The following is a 25,095-nucleotide window of genomic DNA, read 5'->3' on the forward strand; positions in this document are numbered from 1 at the left end:
CTATTATTAATGATCTTGATGTTCCTACCGAATCTATCTCCTTCTATGCTGCTGCGGTTCCTAATGCAGTGGCAAACGCAGCAGTTGCGTATCCTCTCAAGCATTGTTGGCTTCTTGATTCTGGGACCAATGTGAACGTGTGCAATGATCGCTCGAGGTTCTTGACCTTCAGGCCAGCCACAAGGGAGATCAGCCTTGGAATGGGAACAGCAATTGCCACTAGGGTAGGCAAAGCTAGAGTTCGGCTGACTGATGCAAGAGGCAAGTCGACATGGGGGATATTACCAGAGACCTGGTACTCGTCCGAATTTACTACTAATTTGGTATCCTTATCCGACATCGCAAGCAGGGGCTTCCATTTCAACAGTGCTATTCCAGGAGTAGTTAAAGAAGGAAAAACTGTTGCCATTTGTATTCAGTTTATGCACCTTTACCTTCTTGAGGCAAAAGGGGTAGATAGCCCTCAAAGGGTTGCCTATGCAACGGGTCTTTCATCTAAACCTGCAACCGCCGAAACCTGGCACCGCCGATTGGGCCACATTGCCGATCGTCGAATCGAGCGGCTCGCCGAAATGGTTGACGGCATTGAATTGAAGCCGATTAATAGAGAAACTCCTTAGTCAAACCCTGAACAATGTGCTACATGTCAGAAGGCAAAAGCGCAGCGGCAGATTTCGCGGCGCCTAGCGGAAAGATCTCGTGTCTATGGTAAATTTGGCCGTATTCACTGCGATCTTATGCAATTGGACCCTGGGTTTAATGGCTATCAGTGGATTACCTATCTCTATCTCGAGGGTATCCGGTTTTATTTGACTGAAACGCATGCCAAGAAAAATGGATGCGTAAAGGCGATTATTAGTGCAATTGCACTATGCAGGAACTAATTTGGCATTGATGTTAGGGTCTTCAAGAGCGATCGAGAACCAACCCTTGGAGATTCGTTCATGAGATGGATCGAGGAGGAAGGGATTGTATGGGAAACTAGCGTAGTGGGTATACCCGAACAGAACGGCTTCATCGAGAGAGCTGGTGGTGTTATTATCAAAGTCGCCCGCGGGTTACTACTTGACTCAAACCTGCCGAAAACACTATGGCCTTTGGCCGTAAAAGCAGCAGGATATATCATCAACCGGACACTAACTATGCTACAAGACGGTCGTACTGTGATCCTATGGGTGGAGGCTATGTCAGCTAAGGCACAAGGCCCTATTCGTCCTAACCTCTCTAATCTTCGTATCTTTGGCTGCGGAGCATGGGTTCGAACCCAGGGCCTAGCTAAGAAGGATAAGATGGCTCCAAGGGCTTAATTGGGCTATCTGGTTGGCTACGTGGCTAGTAATATTTGGAAAATCTGGTTTCCTGCTACGGGTGCAGTTCGTGATGAGAGAGATGTAATCTTCGATGAGGCCATTAGATTTGATAGTAATCAAGAGGATTCATCTCAATTAGCTACAATCCCTGCCATAGACCCCTGGGGAATTGGGATGGGAGGCCAGATTGAGACGGAAAGCTCGGATGAAGAAGAAATGCCCGTTCGCGACGACGAACCAGAACTCAACATTTCAAAGCCGCTCTCTATACTTCGAATTAAAGATACACTTCTCCCGACACCTTCGCCTACTCCTTCACGCGATATTCCGCCTGTTTCAAGCCGAGAAACTATAGGAGAGGTCCCCGGGGCGTTCCCGGAAGGGAGATATGATGGCCGTGTTACTCAAGAGCGTACTGCTCCCGTTCCAGCTGAGGGGGTGGGTATTCGCCAGGAGAATTTCGAACCTGGAGATCAGCTGCAAAGCGAGCTACATGAGATGATTTCATCCGATTTGCCAGAGGGCTATCGAGAGAGAGGTACAATTGCACCAAGGGATATCACAGCAGACCTCTCGGAAGGTAATATTCTAACGGGCAAGCGTACCCGGAAGAGAAGCCAGCACCACGCAGCTATGAATGTAGTGATTCATGGGGGGCAAGATGAGGATAACCACGAAGGCATTTTGCTAGCGTTTCACGCAGCAATGAACTTCTCAAGCTCCCAAGATCGACCTATGCGTGACGACCTCCCTCCACCGCCGCAGACCTAGAAGGAGATGCTCCACCATCCGCATTGCGAAGGTTTTACCAAAGCAGCCGAATTGGAGGTCAACACCTTGAGACAAAAGGGAGCTTTCGTCGAAACCGACAGGCCAACGGACCAATCATTGCAAATCTTGCCATTGAAATAGGTCTTCACATACAAATTTGATAGCAATAGGCTATTGGTCAAGCACAAAGCCCGAATATGTGTGAGAGGCGACCTCCAGAAGGTTATATTAGATGAAAAATATTCGGCTACTCTTGCAATCCGAACTACGCGATTCGTATTCGCATTAGCTGCTCAATTCGACTTGGAAACTACTTAATGGGATGCGGTCAACGCATTTCTGAACAGCCCGTTGCCTGACGAATTGTATGTGGAACTGCCTCCTGGGCTATTCCCTAAAAGCAAGGGCTTAAGGTGCTGGAAGCTGCTTAGAGCTCTATATAGGCTTCGCAAATCGCCACGATTATGGCAGCAGGAAGCCTCCAGGGTGCTTATTTCGATTAGTTTCAAAGTTGTTCAGGAAGATCTCTGCCTTTTCGTCAGAGAAGGGCTTATTATCATCTTTTATGTTGATGATTTAATCCTATTCAATCACATCAGCCAGAGGGAAGAAGCCGAGGATGTACGGAAAAGGCTTAATAAGGCATAGGAACTTCGCGAAATGGGCGAAGCATAGTGGTTTCTGGGCATCCGCATTCTCCGTAATAGGGAGAAAGGTGCGATTTGGCTGTGCCAAGATGCCTACATCAATGCAATGGCGCACAAGTTCCATCTTACCGAAGTGCGAAAGCTCGAAGTTCCTCCAGTTTCCATAGCAGATTTGCGCCCTTTTGATGGTAATGCTTCGGATGAAAACCGCTTGGAGTATTCCTCTAAAGTAGGCTCTGCGCAGTATGCAACTACGATTACCAGGCCTGACGTGGCTAAGGCAACTTCGCATTTAGGCCAATTTCTGTCAAATCCTTCTCCCGATCATCTGCATGCAATTGGACTGATTATTGCATACTTGTACTAAACACGGTACAGAGCTATCTGCTACCATCGCAACACTAGCAATTTGCCTAGTGTTGAATTCTGTAGCGATACCTTATACGGTGATAATCACGATCGGAAAAGTTCAGGTGCCTATTTGTGCAAACTGTTTGGGGGCCTAGTTGACTGGAAGGCCGCCAAGCAGAGAACGATTACCACTAGCACAACCGAAGCCGAATTGCTCGCTATTTCTGAAGCAGGCAAATCGATGTGTATGTGGATTCGGATCTTCAACCAAATCATGTTCGATCTAGGTCACCCTGTCGCAATTCAGTGTGACAATCAGCAGACTATACAGCTTTTAACTAAGGAAGCGCCTTATCTTCGAACAAAGTTGCGACATATTGATATTCATCAGCATTGGCTCCGCCAAGAAGTGCAAGCAGGAAGAATACCGGTCAAATAGGTTCCAACCGATGAGATGGCAGCTGATGGGCTCACCAAGCTTCTTCCTCGTCAAAAATTTGCCAGATTTATCAGGCAATTAGGCATGGAGGATATCGCGCACATGCTGAATGAGTAATTGAGCTCATCCAGCGAAACTCCTAAACTCCTAAAGGAATTTCGCTGAGGGGGTGTGTCAAGAATGTGGACTCTCTTTTATTACGGTGACTCGGGATTGGTCGAATCCCTACCGCCTTTTTTGTATGTACTTTGCTAGTATTTGCGGGTATTTCGCAGACACCGGTCAAGTCACCGGAGTACTCGGCTACCCCGCCTGGGGACAGCTCAACCTGCCCCTATTTTTCCTCTTTTGCTTGTTTTCCTTTTGGTCTAATCAATCGATCGAATTCATCTGATTCCGTTGGCTGTTTTCCTCCCCACTAGGCATACAATCTCATACTAGATTTCTCCGCTTTGACAATAGCTAATTAATCGCGTAACCAAGTAAATACGTTATTACGGCGAGGGAGTTAGAGTTTTATAGCTATATCGTAGGTTCTAGTCGTATTCGGCTACTACTAGCAAAGGTAGACGTGATCCGTACATAGCCGAAACCTTAAAACGTACACGAACTACGTTAATTTGTCGGCCTTACTACGTACTACCGTAGATTTATTAAGGGATTCGCCTAAATCTACGTCCCTTTACACGAATTATTTAAAGAAACTAACAAGGAACTTCGACGAGATAAGTTCTACCCTCTTCGGTAGACGATAGCGTGCGAGAGTACCTTTAGTACTCTTAAATAGAAGCTTATAAACGCTCTAGTTATAGTATAACCGGACCTATCGAAACCGTTTGTGATTAAGATAGACGCGTTAGAATAGGCGATTAGGATAGTCCTACTTCAGATAGGAGTAGACGGAAAGTTGTATCTAATCGTATACGACGGCCGGAAGCTTTTAGGGGCTAAGCTAAACTACCCTGTTTAGGAGAAGGAGCTTCTAGCGATTAAGGAGGCCCTACGTCTATAGGATCGCTATATTAAGAACGGCACGTAGACGACGATCGTCACTAATCACGCGAGTCTATAGTACCTAATATCTACTAAGACCTATAGTAAGCGTTTAGCTTGCTAGGTAGCTGAATTTCAGGAATATAACTTGCGTATCTAGTATCGGAAGGGATCGGACGTAGTAGTCCCTGATACGTTAAGCCGTAGGCCCGATTTCGTAGAGGATAGGCCTGCTAATATATCGAAATCCCGACTAATATAGAACTTTTCTCTAGCTATCGCCTAAGTAATTAGCTATACGGTTATAAAAGTTCCCGAAGATAAGTAGTTATCCGTAATCCGCTAGTTCTTAGAGACTTAGGAACTACTAGTGGATCCCTCTGTGGTAGCAGCTATTAAGCGATTTGTACTAAAGCTAAGCTTACGGGATAACGAGGGTAGCCTAGGAGACTAAAAGCTTATCTTCGTCTACGAAGACGGGCTCTACGCCCCGTATTTAGAGCCGATCTTCTGTAGAGACTTCTTGAACTGCCTATATAAGGAATTTAGTTATCTTGGCTATCCCGGCCTAATAGGTATACTCCGTCCGCGAGCGTAGTGGCCCTAACTACGGTATAATATTGAAGATCTAGCACGTTCGTGCCCGAATTACTAAATTTCGCAGGGTTCGCGTACGAATCTAGAGAGGGAACCAGCCTAATATATAGTTATAGCCGGTATCCGCCCTTTCTAGCGATAGAGAATTGACCTAATCGGACTATTACTAAAGACGCCGAATAGTAATAAGTAGATAGTTACTATAATTAACTATGCTACCGGCTGGCCGGTCGCGAAAGCCCTCTAGGAAGCAACCGAGGAAGAATTAGGTCAATTCTTGCACGATTAGATCTTCGTAAATTATAGAGCCCTAATAGAACTACTCTTAGATAACGGCCCGAACCTTCTATCTAGGGCTATCCGGTTCTATCTATAGCTTATAAGGACGAAGCACTGTATAATAACACTATATCACCCGCGAACGAACGGGAAAGTTGAGAATTTGAATAGACTACTAGGCCGAATGCTCACGAAATACCTTATAGGGAAACCGACTAGGGCGTAGGATCTCTATCTTACGTAAGCGATAGTCGCTACGAGGTTCTATAAGTATACTATAATAGGCTATAGCCTGTTTTACCTTGTGTATAGAATCTAACTATACCTCCTAGGAGACGAATTGTCTACGAAAGTATTGCCCTTCTGCGAGAGAACCGAAGAGCTCTAGAATATAGCGGATGCTCGGACGAAAGCAAATAAGCTTTTACTCGCGAGAGCGATTCGAACGAAGCGTATCCGTGATAGTGCGGTCACGAAAACGAGCTTTAAAAAGGGCGATTAGGTATTAGTTCGAAACGAAAGTAGGAAGAAGTTCGAGAGTAAGTAGTTCGGGCCCTATAGAGTCCTATCTTCCTATCTACTCGGAATATATACTCTCGAGGAGCCGTCTAGCCGCGTACTTAGGAATCTTATTAACAGATCCCGGCTATTAGAAGCAAATATAGCTAATCTAACAAAGCTATAGGCGTCTTCGGCCGTAAAAGCTGCCCTCTAGAGGATAGGCCTACGCCTACGAAGACCGGAAGAAGTACGGAAGGTACTCGAGGATAAGACTAGTATCCCCGATTACTCGGAATTATCTACGTTTACTCGAGAAGAATAGGCCGACTTTAGGCATAATAGTACGCGCCACGAGCTAGTAGGGGAGGAAGCGATCGCTAACTATGTTATCGCTAAGAGAATCGTAAGAAATCGGGCTAAGCGAAGGCGAAAGGATATAGCCGTAGAGAGAGGCACAGGGGATTCGGCAGCAAGCCTATCCGAAAGCTCTTAGGAAGACTCTAATTAGGGTAATCAGAGTATAGCTGAAGAAGACGTTCCTTAGCAAGGTACGAAAGAGCCGCAGGACGCTAACGCCTACGAAAGTACACTATTTAACAGGCTACTAGCTATTGTAGTCCCCTTAGGAAGGTCTACGACTACGAAGAAGTCTACGAATTAATCTACTAGGAAGAAGATAGTCACAAAAGGTTATATTTCTATAGCCTATAGACTAGATAAGTAAGGACAGGAAAATGTATCTGTTAGGGCCTCTTAGGCTAAAATAAACAAATAAGGACGGGCGATAGATACTCTATTAGGGCCTTTTAGCTACTACTAGGGAAGAACGGACCTTATCTACTAGTATATACCGTAGAAAGGGTTATCGGAGTCCTCCTCCTCCACTTCCTCTTCCGACTTATCCGGAAGCTTACTATTATCACGAGTATATACGTATAGCGACTAGTAGTTAGCTATAACGCGAGTAGCAGTCTCCGGCAGGACGCTAAGGGCCTTACGGATAATATCCTAATTAGTCTTCTTCTTGCCGAAACGCTTATTATCTAGAGGAGAAGCGTACTACTCGTTAGAATAGCGGCCGATAGGAGCGTCGACTAAGGGGAATTCGACCTTATCCGGTCCGACAGCCTCCTCTTCCTTCTCCTCCTTCTCTTCCTCTCCTTTAACTACGATAGCCTCCTGCGTCTTGGCCTTCTTAGCTAATCGGGCGAGGGTATTAACTATAGGGGAGCTAGAGGGAGCGCTAGGAGCCTAACGTTTGCCCGAACGGGGGGTATTAGCCTCGGTTAGCTTACGGAGGAACGGATAGTTAGGATTCTGCTCGGCAAGCTCCGAACGGATCTACTCGGGCAATAGGTCGGCCTTAGAACCTACGTTAACAACTAGGGTTAGCAAAAGCGGGTAGAAGGATTAGGATTGAAGGATACTTATAGAAGGAACAGCCTTTACCGCCTACGTTAAAGGAGTAGTTAGCGTAAGCGCCCGAAAACTATAGCTCTCTATCTAAGACGAGGACGCGATAGATTATAAATAGACCGAAGCCCTTGCCGTAGGATATATACGCGTAGCTATCGGGAGTAATAGAACCGACCTGCTAGACCTAAGCAGCCCGAAGCTAGCCTATACCCTTGCAATCCTTAGCCTTGTTACTACGCTAGTCTACGTCTGTGATAGGAAGTAAAGATACTAGTCGACGGTCCCGTTCGGTTATAAAACGGTCTATTAGGGGGTTACTATAAGGGTCTAGGTTAACCTTTGCAGTCACGGCAGGGCTACTAAGAGAGGTTTAGGCTAGGTATTAAGTATTCTAGTCTATAGTAGGCGAAAGAGGGACGAAAAGCTCGTTATCGGGGTCTGCTATAGTTAGCGTTAGTATACCTACTTTATTAAATCTCGACCGATTTTATCGAAAACAACGCGCTAGGAAACTTACTTATAGGCGGAAGGATAGAATCAGAGGTTCTAGGGTATAACAGGGAGCTTTTGCGCCTAGAAGGGGATGAAAATGCGCTATAGGCTGATAGAACAGGCCGATAGGGAGAGGTTAGAGATAGCGAAGGGGGGAAGTGAGAAGTAGTAGGTAGAAGGGGGGATTTTATACCCGCTGCGACTAGGCTCTGAGGAAACTGCCGTTTTAGGCTTTATTAAAGCTATTCGGAAAATCCTACCTTAGGCTTTCAGCCCTGTAGGTTATAGGTTCGAACCCTACTACAAGCAATCAGCTACACTCTTTTCTTATTCTTTCTTTATGTTTCCGCTTATAGATACGTGCGTACGGCTCCTCTGCGACGTGTGCCTAACAGGTGGCTATATTCGCAAGCTATCAGGCCCTTTAGGGTAAGCGAAAAGCTCGTGGGCGAGCTTCCGTCTAGTAGGGGAGGATGTGATCCTAACGGCTACGTGTAGCCTGATTATATCATCCGTACGGCCCGGGCACCCAGAATTCTGCCGGTATCTACCGGATTACACTCATTTAGACCTATTTCCTTACGAATATAACAAAACATGCTCTACCAAGATCACAATACTCCATAAAATAGCAATTCTAAGTTCCGTAAGTAGAGCCTCGTAAGCTATCTTTATTATAAAGAAGCTTTAAAAACGTAGGGTCTATCCTTATAGTACTTCGTGATACGTTCTAACAGTAGTACTAACGCTAGGATCCGACCTACGCATTCGGATATCTAATAAAGGTGAACTACTTATAGTTAACATATATTTAGTATATCATTAAAATATAGACTTACTCCGTCTCGGGACTATACTTATAGCTTTTGACCTTAATATATCTACTTACTAGGTCTATATTTATATAGCCCTTCTATAGCCTATATTTCGAGAAATCCGAAGTAAAATCTATATTTAGCGTAAGCTTAATAGAGGTTAGAGATAGAGAAGGATATATCTTACTCTCTAGTTCGCTCTTAGATTTCCTAGGCAATAGTATAATATACAGGCTTTATAGCAAGAGACTAAAGTTTATAGAAAAGTGTTAGTTTAACACGATTATATCTTTCTAACAGGGTAATAATATCAGGATAGGCTTAGTAGTAATATTAAATCCCTATATATTAAAAGGATCGATACTATAATCTTAATTCTTTATCTTTAGAGTCTTTTTAGAGAAGTTTTGTATAGACTTTCTTTGCCGATTTAAGATATTTAGTCGAGAATTAAACCTAGGATAATTAGTTATAGGATATATACTAGAGATATATTAGAGATATACTAAAAATATTTAGAACGTACCGATAATATTAGTTATAAAGTAACTTAGTTAATACTAGGAGTAGTGTCTTTAATAGTTTAAAGTAGATTTTTAGCGGCGTAAATAATATATAGAATACCAGTCTTATCTATATCGGGATACTCTAGAAGAAGAAGGTACTCCTAGACTTTATAGGCGATCACAGTATCTCTAGAGCTACCGCTTACTTTAGTCCCGTCTGTTTCTATACCTATTTAGCTTAGTTGCGTTAGAGCTCTAGAATCTAAGGAGCTAATATTTTCCTTATCATTCTTATCAAGATCGATATTAGACGATTTATATATATCGAAGCAATCTTGGAACACTAAAGCTTTAGAGACCGATCTTTATTACTAATATTAAATATAAGTTTCGTATATATTATAACAAATAAAAGGATCACTCACAGATAGAAGATTATAAAGAATTCGATTAATCTCTAATACAGCACTAGTAGTAGATCGCATAGAGATAACCTCAGGACTAGTATCCTCGAATAGTAGTAGTACGAACCAAGACGCTAACATCTTGTAGATTTCGAAACCTTGTAATAACCTTGAAAAGGGGTAAATAAAGGTCTCTAAAAATTTTTTGGCATTAAAAAATATTATGTAATATAGAGGTTTGGGTCCCGGTAAGATCCAGCACCTTAGCGGGACCCAAAATTAGTCAGAACTTTTTGGGTCCCGTTGAACTTTTTTAGGTCCCGCTGAGCTAGGTGCCCAACCCCTATCTTGTTTACCCCCCTCTGATCTATCAATTTGATCTTCAACGATCTCGTCAACATTGCCTATCTAGGCTGGAGAAAGCACAGCACTCCAAAATGACCTCGGATGTTCTTGATTTCTCCATGTGATATTTGCTATGTACCCCATGTTATAAATACTGCCTTATTTACTATCTAAATTGAACAAGTTTGACATCTCTTTTATCTCAGGAAGAATTACCGGGCATAGTAGACCATCTGAATCAACCTTCCACTGCTTGATTCTTCTGTCTGATCAGCCGATCGTGTTCTATCTTGATTCGTCTCTCTTCCATAATCGTGGCGCTAAGATTAGTGCGCACGAACGATTTCTTTTCTACGGTTTAATGCACCAGACGCATCGCTTTTGCCAACACCTTCTAGGCTAGAGAATACTCAATACTCCAAAATGACCTCGGATGTTTTTGATTTCTTTATGTGATATTTACCGTGTACCTTATGTTATAAATTCTGCCTTATTCCCTATCTAAATTAAGCAAGTTTAACATCTATTTTATCACGGGTAGAATTACCAGGTATAGTAGACCATCCGAATTAAACTTCCACTGCTTAATTCTTCTGTCTAATCAGCCGATTGTGTTCTATCCTAAATCAATAGTGGTGAATCAATAGTAGACGAACGATGTTGGCGTTCAGGGGTTATATGATGTATATTATATAAGCTCTGTAGTGGCCGGAGGGAAATCCTGTAGTGGTTCTAGGTTGACCCCTTTGATCACGCTCTGAGTAATCAGTGATAGATCAGTAAGCAACCAATCACAGCTACTGAGCTATCACGAAGCACTCCCTAAGCGCTTATTAGACCTTATTGATAATCACGTGATAGGACTACGTAGCTCGGTGAGTCTGAAGCCAGACTGGAATTTAGTTAGTGAGCCTGACTCTGAGCGCCTTCATAAAAGCAGCGGTGGCTAAGATAGGAAAGCCCTACTTGGCAGAGGAAATGTGGTAGGTATAGTGCCCTATTTCTCACCCAGGCGGCACCTACCCGACTATTACCCGTATAAGCCACACGCCGGCTAGTTCGTAGTATTTCTGGGTAACTATATACGAATCCTCGCTGTTATATGTTTTTCTTTTTCTTCTTTTGCATTCTTCTTTCACCCGTGATCTGAACGATGGATCTTATACTTAACATATCCACGCCTTTATCCACCATGTTGTCGCGCGCCATTTCCCAAGCCTTTTACAGAAGAGCCGTAAGGCCAAGGATACCAGCAGCACCCACGATACCCATGACAAAGCCCCTAGTAGCGGCGGGTGCGCCACCAGTAGAAGTAGAAGTAGAAGTTTCAGGGGTCGTCGATTTAGTGGCAGTAGACCCGGATGCAGTAGTGCTAATAGTCGACGACGACGACGATGATGATGTGATGGATGAACCGGTGGTTTGAGTCGCTGAGCCAGCTGTGGCTGTGAATGTAGAGGTAGCGACGGAAGGCCACTTGATTGTGGCCATCTCAGAGGCGAATACCGCTTCATCGCTGGTCAGGATGTACTTCACATCACTGGGCAAACTGGAATACCATCCCGGCATAATACCCGATTTCTCTGCATTCATCTCGGAATTAGCAAACACAGGGTTGTTCACCAGTTCCTCCTCCCAAGTAGTCGGTATGGCGGTTTCGAGGACTGATTTTACCCAGCTCGGATAAGTGGGCTCGAGAGCTGCCACTTCAGATTGCACAATAGACATGGCCTCTTCCTTGGGAGATGCGGTTTTTGTTACAACCAGTAGTCCCAGTTACGGACACGAGAGAGGTTATCGTTTTCACAACGGGTGTATCCAGGTCTGTTGCATCGGCGGGAACAGCCAAGGCTATCGCCGAGAAAAAGAGAGCCAAGGGCGGGAAATACATCTTGGAGCTACTCAGATGACTTGCGTTGGTATGCTTGACTCCAAAGACGATCGTTGCAGTGGTTCCACGAAAAGTCAGCAAATGAGGCTCCCATTTCAAGGGGTAAACCCTCCTTTATGTAACCATCGGTAGTCCGGAACGCCTGACAAGAATGAATTAACTAGTACGCAGTGGGAACGGAGGCTCATAAATAGATTGACCAATGGATCTATAATCTACGCAACGCCTCTTTCCCCCAAGGGTCCGTGAGCATTGCGGACAGGCTAAGCATTGTCGCTTAGACAGCTCAGGAATTTCTGGCCCAATCGGAAGCAGTGCGTAAGTGTTGGTTCGCTTCGGGGTGGAGGCTCAGCCGTGGTGCTAGCGTCTCTTAATAACCAGAACTCGACAATAACCGAAGAACTGAGTGTACAACTGCTGGCACTAAGTTTTGAGACGTGGTGTATAAATGCCTAGGCATGCTAGGTACTGAATAAAAATTCCCTGTCACTCTAGCATGCCAATCATTTAGAAGTATGCCTCTCACACGATACTAGTAGGTCTCAATGCGATTCGTTCCTCGGTATTAGCGATAGTGTAACACTAGAGTAATATCAGAACATTTTCCCAACGACCGTCCTCATCTCACACCCTGAAAAAGCGTTTAACCAACTCGAACCGCATTATCCACGACGAAGCTGCCAAGTCAGTGTTGGCTTCCAACTTTCCCAAATCAGTCTAAGGAATCCTTGCTCACATTCACTCTCCTCAAGGGCCTTTTCATCTGATGTAATCAAGATCGTCTTTGCAACACTAGGCGTTCCATTTGCATCCATTACAAACAGCATCCAATATCCAGGGATAACAATACCTGGATCCTTGGGGATGGCGACCGACCACTTTCGGAGGAATGTGTTGCGTTTAAGAACCAGAGGAACACGGCGTTGATCAGTGTTGACAGTGTGGGTTGCACTGCCGAGGCGGACCAGGGATGCAGACCGAATATCACCGTTGGCAGAGAAGAAGACATTCTTACCAACCAGGATAGAGCGTGGTAGTCGCTCTGTGATTTCGGGACGAGGCCGAAGCTCACCATTCTCGGTAAGAAGATATGGCGGCGTGAAGATCTGGCCATCATAGTGATTGGCAGAGCAGTTGCCGCAAAGTCCCCCGCCGCCAGTGAGGACCCGACCGTCAGGGAGCAGAAGTGATACAGTATGGTAGACGCGAACGATGTTATTCTCGGTTAACTCGGTGAATGTGTTGGTTTCCGGATCGTACAGCTCTGGAGCAAACTGCACGTTTTCCTCATTGAAAGCAACGCCAAAAGTCTGCCCTCCCGCAATGAAGACCTTTCCGTCCGGGAGAACGACAGACGTATGGAAGACACGCTCCCTATGCATGGTTCCAACCTCTCCGGCAGGTTTCACGTCCGGGGCAGCGCCCGGCTCGCCGAGGGTAATGATGTGCGCGTGGTTCGTGGCCCAGGACTTGTCATAGTCCTCTGAGCCCCCGACGGTAAGGATTTTGCCCGCCACAGCATCAAACATAACGGCGTTTCCAGACATGGAGTCATCATCATTCAACCGGTTTCCAGCCCCCTTGACACTGCCATCCCCACTCATGAAGTACCAATTCATTTGCTTGCTAGGGCCGGCTTGGAAGACGCTTTGCTTTTTCCAGCCGAAGAGCCAGCCGTGGTTATCAGCCCTCCATGGTCCCTCCATATCTTGCGTCAGCATGGACTTGACTTTAGCACCGGGGAGGAGGGTCCAGTTCCTGGAGAGAGGGTCGTAGACCTCTCCATCCTTTGGAAAGTTTGATCCTCCAGCCCAAGAGCCACCGATGACAAAAACGCGCCCATCGGAGAGAGTTGCAGATGCCTGATATCCACGTCGAAGCTCCATTTCTGGGCCTTGCACCCACTCGTCGTTGGCCTGATCGTAAAGACTAGTCTGGGATGCGTCGTTGCCTCCGGTCACAATGATCATGCCAGTACCATCGATGGAAATACCAGGGCAGAACATGTCATGCTGGGTATTGGAAACGATGCGTTTGGACACCTCATCTCTCAAAGGGTTCCACTGAGTCATCACTGTTTTGCCCCCTGGAGTGGAATGGAATTGGTCATCGTCCCACGATGACCACAGCAGAATGTTGCCGGAGGCCTCTTGAGCACCAGACACGGGCACGATCGGAAAATTGAGGGTTGGACCCCAGACACCAAGTTTCGGGTCTTGGGGTATAGTGTATTGCGTCGCGTAAATGTTAAGTTCGGATATCCCGATCCAAGATGACTCTGTGGCCTCGGAGCTAGTGTTGAGCTTCACATAGCGGGCAGTAATGGGCTCAAAAGCAGCCAATCGCGGTCTGTTCGTTGTAGGCCACATTCCGTATGCGACTGGACCCTTCCAGTCTGCATTGTTGGTGCTGACATAGATTTCGTGTTGGGTAATTAATCCTTGGGTTCCTGTGTCAATTGGAGGCAAAACAACAAGGGCGCTGACGGTGTAGTGCCTTTTCAGGTCGACGATGGTGCTATGTCCCTTTGGATCGGGGTTGCTTCGCCACGAACTGGTATTAGCGCCGTCGATGATATTCTCGCATGGGTATTGGCTTTTAGAGCTGCTGCATGTCAAGCTCCAATCTGTGCGAGCAATCCGAATACCCTGATATGGAGGCGATTCGTCGTAGAATGATGGTACCCACGAGGGCTCGTCAAGAGGGCCATAACCAGAGACGCGCTCTCCGTACATCGCCTCCTGCATGAATGTGCTCACAGCATTGACACCTTCAAGAGAGACCGCAAGCAGAAGTTTAACCCATTGTAACTTCATGTTGATGGTTGAGTGAACTCAAGAAACAAGAGGAAAGAGGCAACCCCGTTGGTCTAAGAGTACAAAGAAGCCTGATGAACAAGGCGGGAAATCCCTATATAATATAAGTGGGAAAATCAGAGCCTGCTTGACAGCAGCAGTGCTTGGAGTCCACAATACCGTGTCTTAGGTGAACAACACACAATTATGTATGCAGTATGGCATTCGGCACCCTGTGAAGCAGCAGTTCTAGGGGCTAAAATAGCTGCAAATACGGATGGAAGCTTGGAACAAACAGTCTTATCGAGACAGGATCGGCTTCCAATGAAGACGAAAATAAGCGAACTTACCTTTTGCAACCCATTTTCCAGTTTCTCTGATGAGTAGCTTGATTTATATTTTGTTGATTGGTTGAAGGCTTGCGGGGTTTCCGTCTCTCAACACGACAGGTCTATATGATCCTTGGGATAGACAAAAGACATTACGCAATAGACTACAGTAGACCTTTGCCAGGTGTAACCCACTATCTGTCAATTGCATAATGAGATCTGCGTTGCATATTCTGTGAGACACTGGGGAAATTCTGACCGGCTGATCTGGTATCCAGTATTCGAGGCCGAAGATTTTTCAGCTAGCCAAACGGTGGGGCAAGTACATTCCTTGCTTTTTTGTGTAACCGGTGGCAGATAATGCTGGATCGCACAATAGGGACGATACGCGTACACACTACTGTTGAGGGTACTAATTAATGTGATTTATTGAAGAACTCTCAACGAGACTGGGATCTAGAACAGCTACTAGTCCAATACGGTAGTATTGGCATGTTGCAGCACCTAGGGTAGGTGAACAACGCTGGCATTTTTGAACCATGAACAGGCAAGACGATCAAGAAATTAGAGGATGTAGCTTCTCATCAAACAGCTACACGTTCATTGATCCCGATTTAAGTTGGGGAGGGTATGCGTGGCAAAACGGTGGCAGGGAGACAATTTCGAAGACGCTGTCGGCCCCGTCTCAGGTCGACGGCGATAATGGACAAACAGAATTGCAATTTTCGCCTGAAATCTCGCCAATGATGTCTGTTCAATTATACTTTCTTTTTCTTGTTTTGTCTTCAATCCCGCAGAAGACAGTGCAACGCGAGCCGATCTATGCATGCCCCTGCATGCGGGCCGTAATGCGGGCACCCAGCAGCATAGCGATGATCAATTCCTGCGCATCCGAAGTATTGAAGCGATGAGGTGACGAATGATATCGATGCATGATGGGATAAAGCTGCCGGGGTAAGCCCATCACAAAGACTTCCGTTGTTCTAAGCGCCCGCGGGCAGTGGGAATACGCATGGACTTCAGGACTGGGCCGTCCCGTCCCGTCCCGCAAGCCCGCCCACGCCTTCTCTCCTACGATAATTGCATGGACGCTCGAGCAATTGTTAAATTCACAAACAGCCCCCACCATAACTGTCTGCCTTAAATCGATCTCTCAAACATTTTCAATCTTGCCTCCTGTGGCTAGATAGCGACGAAGTCGCACTTGAAAACCATGAATTGGGTTGCTAGAAAGGCCAACATCCAGGGCGATATCTGGTAAGGTCCAGGATCAGGCAAACGCATATAACACGCTCATGTGCTCATCCATCTTCTCAGGCCCGGCCTACCGAAGAGATGTCAGACCTTCCTATTCTTCAAGATTAGAAAGGGAGATGAATTCAAGACGCGCCTCAGGTCTTTTGTGGAGGTGGGCGGAATAACGACTGCGCAGGACGCGCTTGATATGAAGAAGAAGATCCTCGAGGCAAAACCGCAAGCTATCCAGCATTGCCGACCAGCCAAAATTCAGTCATTGGCAGGGGTCAACATTGCCTTTACTTCAACCGGATTAGGAGCAGTAGGATAAGACCAAATCTCCTGAAGGTCACGGAATATTTGCTAACTGACTCCATCAGATCGGAAAGTTTGTCTTCGATGAGGCAGGTGTTAAAAAAGACAGAGCGCTTTCCAAAGTTTTTAGAAACAATCAGCTGCGTGGTGGCCTATTTGGAAAGGGCATGTTTTCCGATCTGGTTGGCGAGGGTTGGGATGACCCACAAGAACTACGAAAGGAATATCATCCATCGGGTGAAAGGAACCAGCGGCAAATTGATGGAGTCTTTCTAGTTACAGCGAGTCGTGAAGACGACCTCGCTCGTAAGGTTAACAGTATCAAGGAGCACTTCCTCAAGGAGCCAGGCTATGGAGAGGTCGATACCTACCGTGTCAGCAATGATCCAGTTCTCGAATTTCCGCTTATCAGACAAGGTCGTACTCGTCCAGACAAGGGCAAGGAGCAGTAAGTATACCACATCTCATAATTAGTCGGAAATACGCTTATAACTTGTAGCTTTGGTTTCGAGGATGGAATCAGCCAACCGCTCCTAGAAGGCTTAGACGACGTCAATATCAAGGACAAGGATCCCAAGCCGGTGAAGTCGGGGTCAGTATTTTACCAGCCTATCTCCATTGCCTCATTTAACTAATTTGGGATGTTCTGGATGTTAGAATGATCTTCGCAAAACACGACGGTGATGATATGGGGCAACCAGACTGGGCGGAGGACGGTAGTTTCCTTGTTTTCCGAGACCTACAGCAGCTTGTCCCTGAGTTTGAAAAGTAAGTTGACCTGTACCTTTGTTCTATGACAATATGTACTCACGGGGTCAAACTTAAGATGGTTAGAGGACAATAAGCACAAAGCGCCGTTTGCTGAGTCCTCTAATAATCCGAAAGAGAAACTTGCTGCATACCTAATGGGTAGATGGAGGAACGGTATGTGTTACCCATGCCTCGGATTGTATACCTATTTTAATAATGAACATTTAAGGAACCCCTGTCGATGAAAATCCTCACGATGACACGGACCCCAGCCTCTTCAGATCCAACAACTTCGATTTTCAACCTGTCAACAAGCACGATAAATGTCCTTTTGCGGCCCATATCCGCAAGATGCGACCCCGCGGAGACCTAGATCATGACCATGCAGTTATCATCCGTCGTGGCATTCCCTATGGAGGAGAAGTGAGTCCCGAGGAGAAGGCTGTGCAGAAATCCGATGATGAGAATGAGCGTGGTCTCCTGTTTGTTTGTTATCAGAGTGATATCCGCAACGGTTTCAACTTCTTAACCACCCGCTGGGCGAGTAACCACTACTTCCCCGATCGGAAGTCGAATTTTATCGATGATCACGGCCCTGGTATTGATGCTATCGTGGGTCAGAAACTTGATCATCACCCGCCTCGCTCTATTGGCCTGCCTGATGGTAAGGACCCTACTGAGGCTCGTCTAGATCTCGATCGCTGGGTTATTCACAAAGGTGGTGAATATTTCTTCTCGCCGTCAATTAATGCCCTGAAGGGGTATCTGACATCTGCCTCTGATTATCCACCAGCCTTTACAACTCCGTGAGGATATCACTATAACACTTCATATTTCGGGTAGTGGAACAAAAATTGAAAAAGAAAATTATGATGATGATAGATTTCTTTCGCTGATGTAGCTGGCTTGAGATACATGCTACTATACATGAGTGCTGTCAGGTCTCCCTTCAGCCAGTAAGTAGCCGCTAGCCAACTGGACGACTTCATGACGAGGCTTTCAAAAAGAGTTTCTGGTTCGTTATTAATTGGAAAAGCGTAAGTCTTTTCAAATCCACGAAAAGATATCGCTATTAATGAGGTAGCTCCCGTTACCGATCATTAATGATGCCAATTCGCCTTCTTGGTTCCTCGTTCTATGGCTGTATCCCAACTTCCTGCATGAAGGATACCGCCTGACAGATACCAGTGCGGTGCTGGATCTACTGTATTTACTTGTTGAATAGCGGATAATTAGTAGCCTACATTCTGCACAGCGCTAGGGAAGTAGGTCAAAGAGAAAAGGATACTCCTGGGTTATAGAAAGAGCCAGGGGTAACGTTCGTCTGAAACTTTTACTAGTTAACAATGTCTCCTTATTGTTGTTTCCTTCGGTTACACAAATTTCAGGTCGATCAATCAATAGCCTGCCCTGCAGGCCCACGAAATCGACAATTAGTTGGCTGTTACCCACCTGAGAGCTGACGGCTGGCCGAGTAGCGCTCCCGAAGGCAGCACATATTGAGGGCGAACTACCTTAGTCAAAGGAATTCATCATCACTAGAGACATCCCCGCTAGTAACTAGTATATGACGGCACCTTGCATTGTTGTGCAACATTCAGCTAAGTGTAACCTGGTTGCATATGGAGTCCTGGAACATTGGATCAGAGTTTGAAACATTGCACTTTGGGGAAGTGGCCACTATCAAGATGGGATTGGACTTTAATGATGCTATGATCTATAGCATGATGTAATGAGTCTGCATTCTGCTATCTCCATCTCTTCGTTACTTGGTTCGACGATACACAACTATGACGGATAAATTATTATCCAAGGATCGTTAGGCCTAGGCCTTCCTTTTTCTTATTGTGATCCTCACATCAAGATGCATGCAGCCAGCTGCCGATCATTGAGAACCTGCATACTACGTACATTCCAAGAATGCAGCAAAATCGAGGTCTCCTTTCGACCCACTTAGTTGTTAGAAGTGGACTATATTACGGGGTTAGTTTTGCTTGAAAACACCCGTCCTATCAGTCCATTCTGTAACCTTCTTTCTGCTTTCTTCAGCAACTCAGCTATGAGGGTTCAGTATCTTGTTCATGCCCTGTGTCTTCTCAAGACAATTGAGGCACAGAGTCCGAAAGACGAATTTGATGCAATATGCGCCTCCGAACCCTCCCAAGACAGAGAATTCAAGACCCTGGACAATGGGTACAAATTCCAGTATATCTGCAAGCAAACCGGAGCCTCTGCCAACTCGATCGAACCTACTTTAACTGCGGAAACAATTGATGAGTGTGCCGCATTTTGCGCCTTTCGGGACGATTGCAAAGGAAGCACATGGATTCACACCTTCCAATCATGTCAGCTTTTCACCAGTGCGGACGATCTTCAATCCCGCCGCATAGGAGTCTTTCTGCGCCGTGACTCGCCAATTCGAGGCTCAGAAACTCCTGTCAACCCAAAAGCCCAATTTGAAGCTGTCTGTGATAATCTAGATGGAGAATTCACAACCCTCGACAACGGAGAGAAGTTCAAATATGTGTGCAGACAGGCTGGTGTTGCTGCCAACTTGATCGAGCCTGTCTTGGAGGCCGAGACTATCGACGAGTGTGCTGCTCTATGCGCCGCTAATGAAAAGTGCAAAGGAAGCACTTGGATCCACACATTTGGGTCCTGCCAGCTGTACACGAATGGGGATGAATATCAACCCCGACGCACTGCCGTGTTCCTACGTCGTGAGATCACAGGCAATGATTGTACCCACGTGGAGTCCGAGCTTAAAGACTGCGAGGCATCGGAGGCAAAGCTCAAGGAGTCGGAGCTTCAGCTACAAGATGAAATTCAATCGTGTCTCGACTACAAAGACCAGCTCGAGGCCACACAGACAGATCTTGAGGAGAAAGTTGGAAAATGCAAAGACTGCGAGACGGAGAAAGCTGATCTTCAACGACAGCTGGTGAAGGCACAAAAATGCGAAGTCGAAAATGAATATATTACCGATTTGACTCAGCAATTACAGCAATGCCACCAAGACACTGCCTCCAGTGCCCAGCAGTTGCAGCAGTGTAATAGCAATGCCGCAACTGGCGCTCAACAGTTACAGCAATGTAGGAGTGACGCTGTGAGCAACACTCAGCAGTTGCAGAAATGCAAGACTGATGGTGTGATCAGCAGTCAACAGTTGCAGCAGTGCCAGGATGATGCTACAAAAAGTTCTCAGCAGTTGCAGCAGTGCCAAAATGATCTACAACGATGCAGAACTGATGCTGCGACTAGCACCCAGCTTCCCCAAATAAAGGACTGCAAATATGGTGGCTCTGACCAGATCATCAATATTGGGAACCGGTCTTTCAAGCAGAAGTGTCCCGTCTCTTTGGCCAAGAACCGGATGCCTTTGAGCAGGGTGGTGCAACCAGGCCTCACGAAGTCGGAGTGTCTCCTGATCTGCGCCCTTGATTCCACATGCGTGAGCGTTTATTATGTGGGTGGTACTGCCACAGTTGGTGAATGCCAACTTCAAAATAGAAACATTGAATCTATGCTGGGCAGGAGTGGCCCGAGTTACGGAGATCGTGACTGGGCTTTTGTCCCTGTGTGAGTCTCCGAGCTTTATGCTACGGGCCGAAGCAGAGTTCGCCAGACAGCGTCGATTCAAAATCAATTACCTGAGTTGACATGACATTCTTTCTCAGGTAAAAAGTTGCTGCTGATTTACAGAGGCGCCGACTATCTTTTCGGCAGGGCTGGTCGGATGTGCTGGTCGAATTTCTCAAATATTACTAGTTTGTTCCTTTTGGGGTTTGAAGTTTCGTTTTTGTCTCTTCGTAAAGATCCATGTGAATGTGACTTGTTGGCCAAGTACGTCAGGGTTCTGATTCCTCTTTGTCTCTGCTTGGATCATGACTCCACCAGTATTTTACCCAATAAATCTACGTCACCCCAAATTTGAGTGCCATCCAATAAATTGAGGCTAGGCTATCTCATTTCAAACTTGTCGCTAATAGTGGAAAGTATTTGCCGTGAGGCACTCTCCTCCTTTTAGCCCCTGACTGGCGCTTAAGCTGTGAAGATCGACGGATCTCGATAATTGCTTCTGTATTCGCCGTACTGAACTCACCAGAGCGCCTGGCCTGACTGACTGAGAAGCTATAGAAACCAGGTCGGCTGGTGACAAATCCACCAATCATACGTGGTATAGCAACCTTTAACACACCCTTCAGTCATACGGAACCAAATTCTTATATTATCTGATATTATCTTACGAGTCATGCTGGATATTCACATAGTACCTAGCTCTTCCATTTTGTCGCAATTTTCAAGTAGGAAACCCTGATACAAGCAAACAAAGAAGGCCTCTATCTTGCTCAGTTTATTTTGGCCGAATTTTACATAAAACAATATCAAAATGTAACAGAAAATCAATGCCTAAACCCATACTTCATGAGTCAATAGCTCATAATTTACCAATATGACGGGAACTGACTCAAAGATATAGTGATGTTGTAGCGTATGCAAATCAATCGGCCGTGGATCACATTATCACTATTCAGGAAACATAGGAGAATTTCTCTAGGTTCTACACTCATCATACAGTGTGGTAGATGACGTCTAATCAAGTAACCTCCTGGAACGTACTTTTGAGAAAGGCAGGCTCAGCTATGCAAATGAGGCCGAATCAGGGTCATGACCATGAAAACCTTATCGGCTATTCGTGGGCCTGCCTATCGAGGATTGCTCCAGCGTCGCACGTTCACGTCATGATCGGCGTCTTTTCTGGAGAAACTTCTGCAAACTTCAGATCGAGAGATGCCCTACTAGCAATAAGAATGGTGTGAGTTAGCGTAGTCATGGGTGTCGCACATATTACTACTTCTTATGCTCGTTAGATCCGATGATTAGCTATTCGCCTTGTTTCGCATACTTCCTAGTTCTCTGAACTGGTTTGCGCCGTTCTCTAATAGCATTTAATCCATTTGCGCTAAGAATGTCTTGCCAGTATATGAGTGCCTCCCTCTTTTGACCTCTAATTAATATTGAAAATGCCTCATGAGCAGGTCAGATGCACTCACTTTTCCTTGTATTTTGCGCTGCTAATCGCAAACGGGCATATTTGTTGGGCAGTGACGATGCATACACGATAGTGGCTGCAGCATGCGTGGCTTTTATACTTAGATAATATAGATGCCTATATTATGTGTAACTACAGGAGGAAGTGGAGGGAAAGGATGAGGGAGAGGTTGACTAACTAGCTGCCACATTTAGAGGCAGGCAGACTGCCCACGAATGTGAATTCATAATTATCCTATCGCTAATTGGTGTTTACCTGGGTTGACCGTCGATGTGCAGATAAGGTGTGGGGCAGCAAACTCCGTATGCATCTCACAGGTTGCACAACATTGCTTCCGCATCATCCTTGCCTTACGTGAGGTGATGTGTCTTTTCAGCTGGTATTTCGTCTGCAACATATGTTACACTGTCGAGAATGTTGTCAATACCACCCCGCTCCAAGACTCATCGACTCTTGTACTTGGAGCTAACATTCGATCACACGAAACCTGACAGGTAGCGGAAATTATCACATGTCACTGAGGATATGTTTGCGCAGCTATAAAGCTCCCTACCACCCAGCCGCATCTGTCACCTCGCTCTAAGCATTATTCTCTATTTACAAACAGCTTAGATAATCCATTACTTTTCACAGGATGCCACCACCTAACAAGAAGAACATTCAAGGGGATATCTGGTCTGTCAATTTCATTTAACCCCAACCTAGTACGGACGATACTCGGAATTCTTACTGCCCTATCTAGGCCCCGCCTTCCTAAAAAAGCGGAAACATTCTATTTTTTTCGAATCACAAAACCTGAAGTGTTCAAAACACATTTATCTCAACTGGCTCCCTTGCTCACCACGGCTGAGGATGCTCAGCGAATGAGAGAAGACATTTACAGGAAGAAGGAAGCCGGCACTCTGAAAGGTCTTATTAAGCTATCCGCTATCAACGTTGCATTTTCATCTAAGGGGTTGGCTAAGGTAAATATTTCTGTGCTATTCGTTTTATGATACATTCAAATTTAACTTTACATAGCTTGGAGCTGAGGGCTTTGCCGATGACCTTTTTAACAATGGCCAATGGCAAGATATGACCCACCCAGGCACTGGCGAAGATCCTAAGAAGCATCAAGGTCTCGATGACCAACAGGATTGGTACCATCAGTTTAAGCCAAGAAATGGCTCTGTTGATGGTGTCTTCATTGTGGCTGGTGACTCCGACCAGACTGTGAAGAAAACGATTGAGAGCCTGATTGAGAAGATTTTTAATGTTGGTGTTGCTGGGCAAAGCCTTCAGAGAATCTTCTCGCAAAGTGGCAATGTTCTACCTGATGACAGAGAACAGTCAGTTTGACTACTACCACTGGACCGCCTTTGAACTTGATTAACATTGTTTCCACAGTTTCGGATGGGTTGATGGTATTTCCCAACCCGTGGTTATTGGCTTGGACGACCTGACCAAGGCCAAGTCACCTAATGGCTTGAAACCAATCCCAGCTGGGTAAGAAAAATTCCTATCGTTACAATACACCATAGGTTACGTTGATCATCTGACGAGCCAATCTCTAGTACTATTCTTGTTGGATGTGACGAGGACAAGACCAAGTACCCAGGATGGGCTAAGGAAGGTAGCTTTATGGTTTACCGCGTTTACGAGCAGAGGACTCCAGAATTTGTCATGTAAGTAGATGATTCCTTTCCGTTACAGAGGTTTAAAATAACGTTCTATTCTAGGTGGTGTGGCGCGAATACCCCATCTGTGCAAACGGAGGGTTTTTCAGAGACCGCAAAGAAGGAACTCCGCCTCTTCTCGTCGCGCGTTATGGGGCGATGGCCTGATGGTGAGTCAAAGAACTAACCGCCTTAAGTGAGAAATATAGAACAGACCTAATCTCATCGTAACAGGAGCTCCTTTGGAACTCTACCCTGATAGCGATCCTAGCCACATCCTGAGCGCTGATCCTCATGAGAACTACGAACTGCTAAAGAAAGAATGGGGCGACGACTTTGATAGGAAGTACAAGGAACAGGAGGCGACGAATCATACTGATAACTTCAACTACAATGCCGATGACCAAACGCGCTGTCCCTTTGCGTCGCACATTCGCAAGTGCGGGCCTCGAGATGATCACCCCTTCTATACGAAACATCTTATGCTCCGCAGAGGCATTCCGTACGGCCCGCTGACCACCAACAATGAAAAGGCTGGTGGTGTGTCGCAGACTGAGCGCGGTTTATTGTTCGTTTCGTACCAGAGCAACATTAAAAATGGATTTCACACCGTGCAGAAAGGTGTGTCCCCCCTTTTCCATACAAGCAATTTGACACTAACACCAATTGCCAGAATGGGCAAACACTGCTGAGGGCCCCGACGACAAAACAGACCAATGTGGAGGTAAAGCACCTCAGGGAATTGACCCAATCATTGGCCAGGTTGCTCCTCATTGTCGTCATGATGAAGACCCTGTCATCTACAATGCCCCCGTCCCTGCTGTGAACCTGCCGGACCCTCGAGTTCCTCCACCAGAGATTAACGAACGGACTGTCCCTATCCAAAGATGGGTAATTCCTCATGGAGGCGAGTACTTCTTCACCCCTTCAATTTCGGGTATTCAAGACCATCTGTGTAAGGCCTAGAAGGAATCGTCGACTATATGAACCAGCCTTGTGCTATATGTAGCCCCCAGCCAATTTACATTATTTTCGGGTCCGTCCACTTTTGCTTTGAAATTACACAGGATTTTTGGAAAAGATCGTAGGGCTTACTATATATAAGAAAGCGAAGACATCAATGGAATTACATTAGCTAAACCCCAGCGCTAGGAAACATTCGAAGTTTCTTGAGTTCAATAGTAATCCGCAGCAATTTTCGCCTA

At 45.8% G+C, this 25,095-nt stretch overlaps 6 protein-coding genes across 6 annotated transcripts; 4 read left to right on the plus strand and 2 right to left on the minus strand.

Annotated features, from left to right (window-relative positions):
- Nucleotides 1–634: 634 nt before the first annotated feature.
- On the plus strand, nucleotides 635–2,081 carry N7458_002791 (uncharacterized protein; the record flags this gene model as incomplete). The annotated part of the gene is made up of 3 exons (XM_056906174.1): nucleotides 635–708; nucleotides 902–1,233; nucleotides 1,375–2,081. 3 exons carry the CDS (start codon nucleotides 635–637, stop codon nucleotides 2,079–2,081), a joined length of 1,113 nt encoding a protein of 370 aa, XP_056770281.1.
- A 9,006-nt stretch (nucleotides 2,082–11,087) lies between these two features.
- N7458_002792 (uncharacterized protein) lies at nucleotides 11,088–11,594 on the minus strand (the record flags this gene model as incomplete). Its single annotated transcript, XM_056906175.1, has 1 exon — nucleotides 11,088–11,594. The coding sequence occupies one exon, from the start codon at nucleotides 11,592–11,594 to the stop codon at nucleotides 11,088–11,090; it is 507 nt and encodes a 168-aa protein (XP_056770282.1).
- Nucleotides 11,595–12,419: 825 nt separating this feature from the next.
- Nucleotides 12,420–14,573, minus strand: N7458_002793 (putative galactose oxidase; the record flags this gene model as incomplete). The annotated part of the gene is made up of 1 exon (XM_056906176.1): nucleotides 12,420–14,573. The coding sequence occupies one exon, from the start codon at nucleotides 14,571–14,573 to the stop codon at nucleotides 12,420–12,422; it is 2,154 nt and encodes a 717-aa protein (XP_056770283.1).
- A 1,521-nt stretch (nucleotides 14,574–16,094) lies between these two features.
- Nucleotides 16,095–17,992, plus strand: N7458_002794 (Dyp-type peroxidase; the record flags this gene model as incomplete). Its single annotated transcript, XM_056906177.1, has 7 exons — nucleotides 16,095–16,138; nucleotides 16,199–16,439; nucleotides 16,498–16,880; nucleotides 16,932–17,024; nucleotides 17,090–17,200; nucleotides 17,259–17,356; nucleotides 17,412–17,992. The coding sequence occupies 7 exons, from the start codon at nucleotides 16,095–16,097 to the stop codon at nucleotides 17,990–17,992; spliced, it is 1,551 nt and encodes a 516-aa protein (XP_056770284.1).
- A 1,249-nt stretch (nucleotides 17,993–19,241) lies between these two features.
- On the plus strand, nucleotides 19,242–20,765 carry N7458_002795 (uncharacterized protein; the record flags this gene model as incomplete). The annotated part of the gene is made up of 1 exon (XM_056906178.1): nucleotides 19,242–20,765. The coding sequence occupies one exon, from the start codon at nucleotides 19,242–19,244 to the stop codon at nucleotides 20,763–20,765; it is 1,524 nt and encodes a 507-aa protein (XP_056770285.1).
- A 2,104-nt stretch (nucleotides 20,766–22,869) lies between these two features.
- N7458_002796 (Dyp-type peroxidase) lies at nucleotides 22,870–24,856 on the plus strand (the record flags this gene model as incomplete). Its single annotated transcript, XM_056906179.1, has 8 exons — nucleotides 22,870–22,910; nucleotides 22,978–23,200; nucleotides 23,256–23,563; nucleotides 23,622–23,720; nucleotides 23,789–23,899; nucleotides 23,954–24,060; nucleotides 24,125–24,511; nucleotides 24,564–24,856. The coding sequence occupies 8 exons, from the start codon at nucleotides 22,870–22,872 to the stop codon at nucleotides 24,854–24,856; spliced, it is 1,569 nt and encodes a 522-aa protein (XP_056770286.1).
- Nucleotides 24,857–25,095: the final 239 nt, after the last annotated feature.

The sequence above is a fragment of the Penicillium daleae genome, assembly GCF_028827525.1.
Source record: "Penicillium daleae strain IBT 16125 chromosome Unknown utg000002l_segment0_segment0, whole genome shotgun sequence".
Lineage (NCBI taxonomy): Eukaryota > Fungi > Ascomycota > Eurotiomycetes > Eurotiales > Aspergillaceae > Penicillium > Penicillium daleae.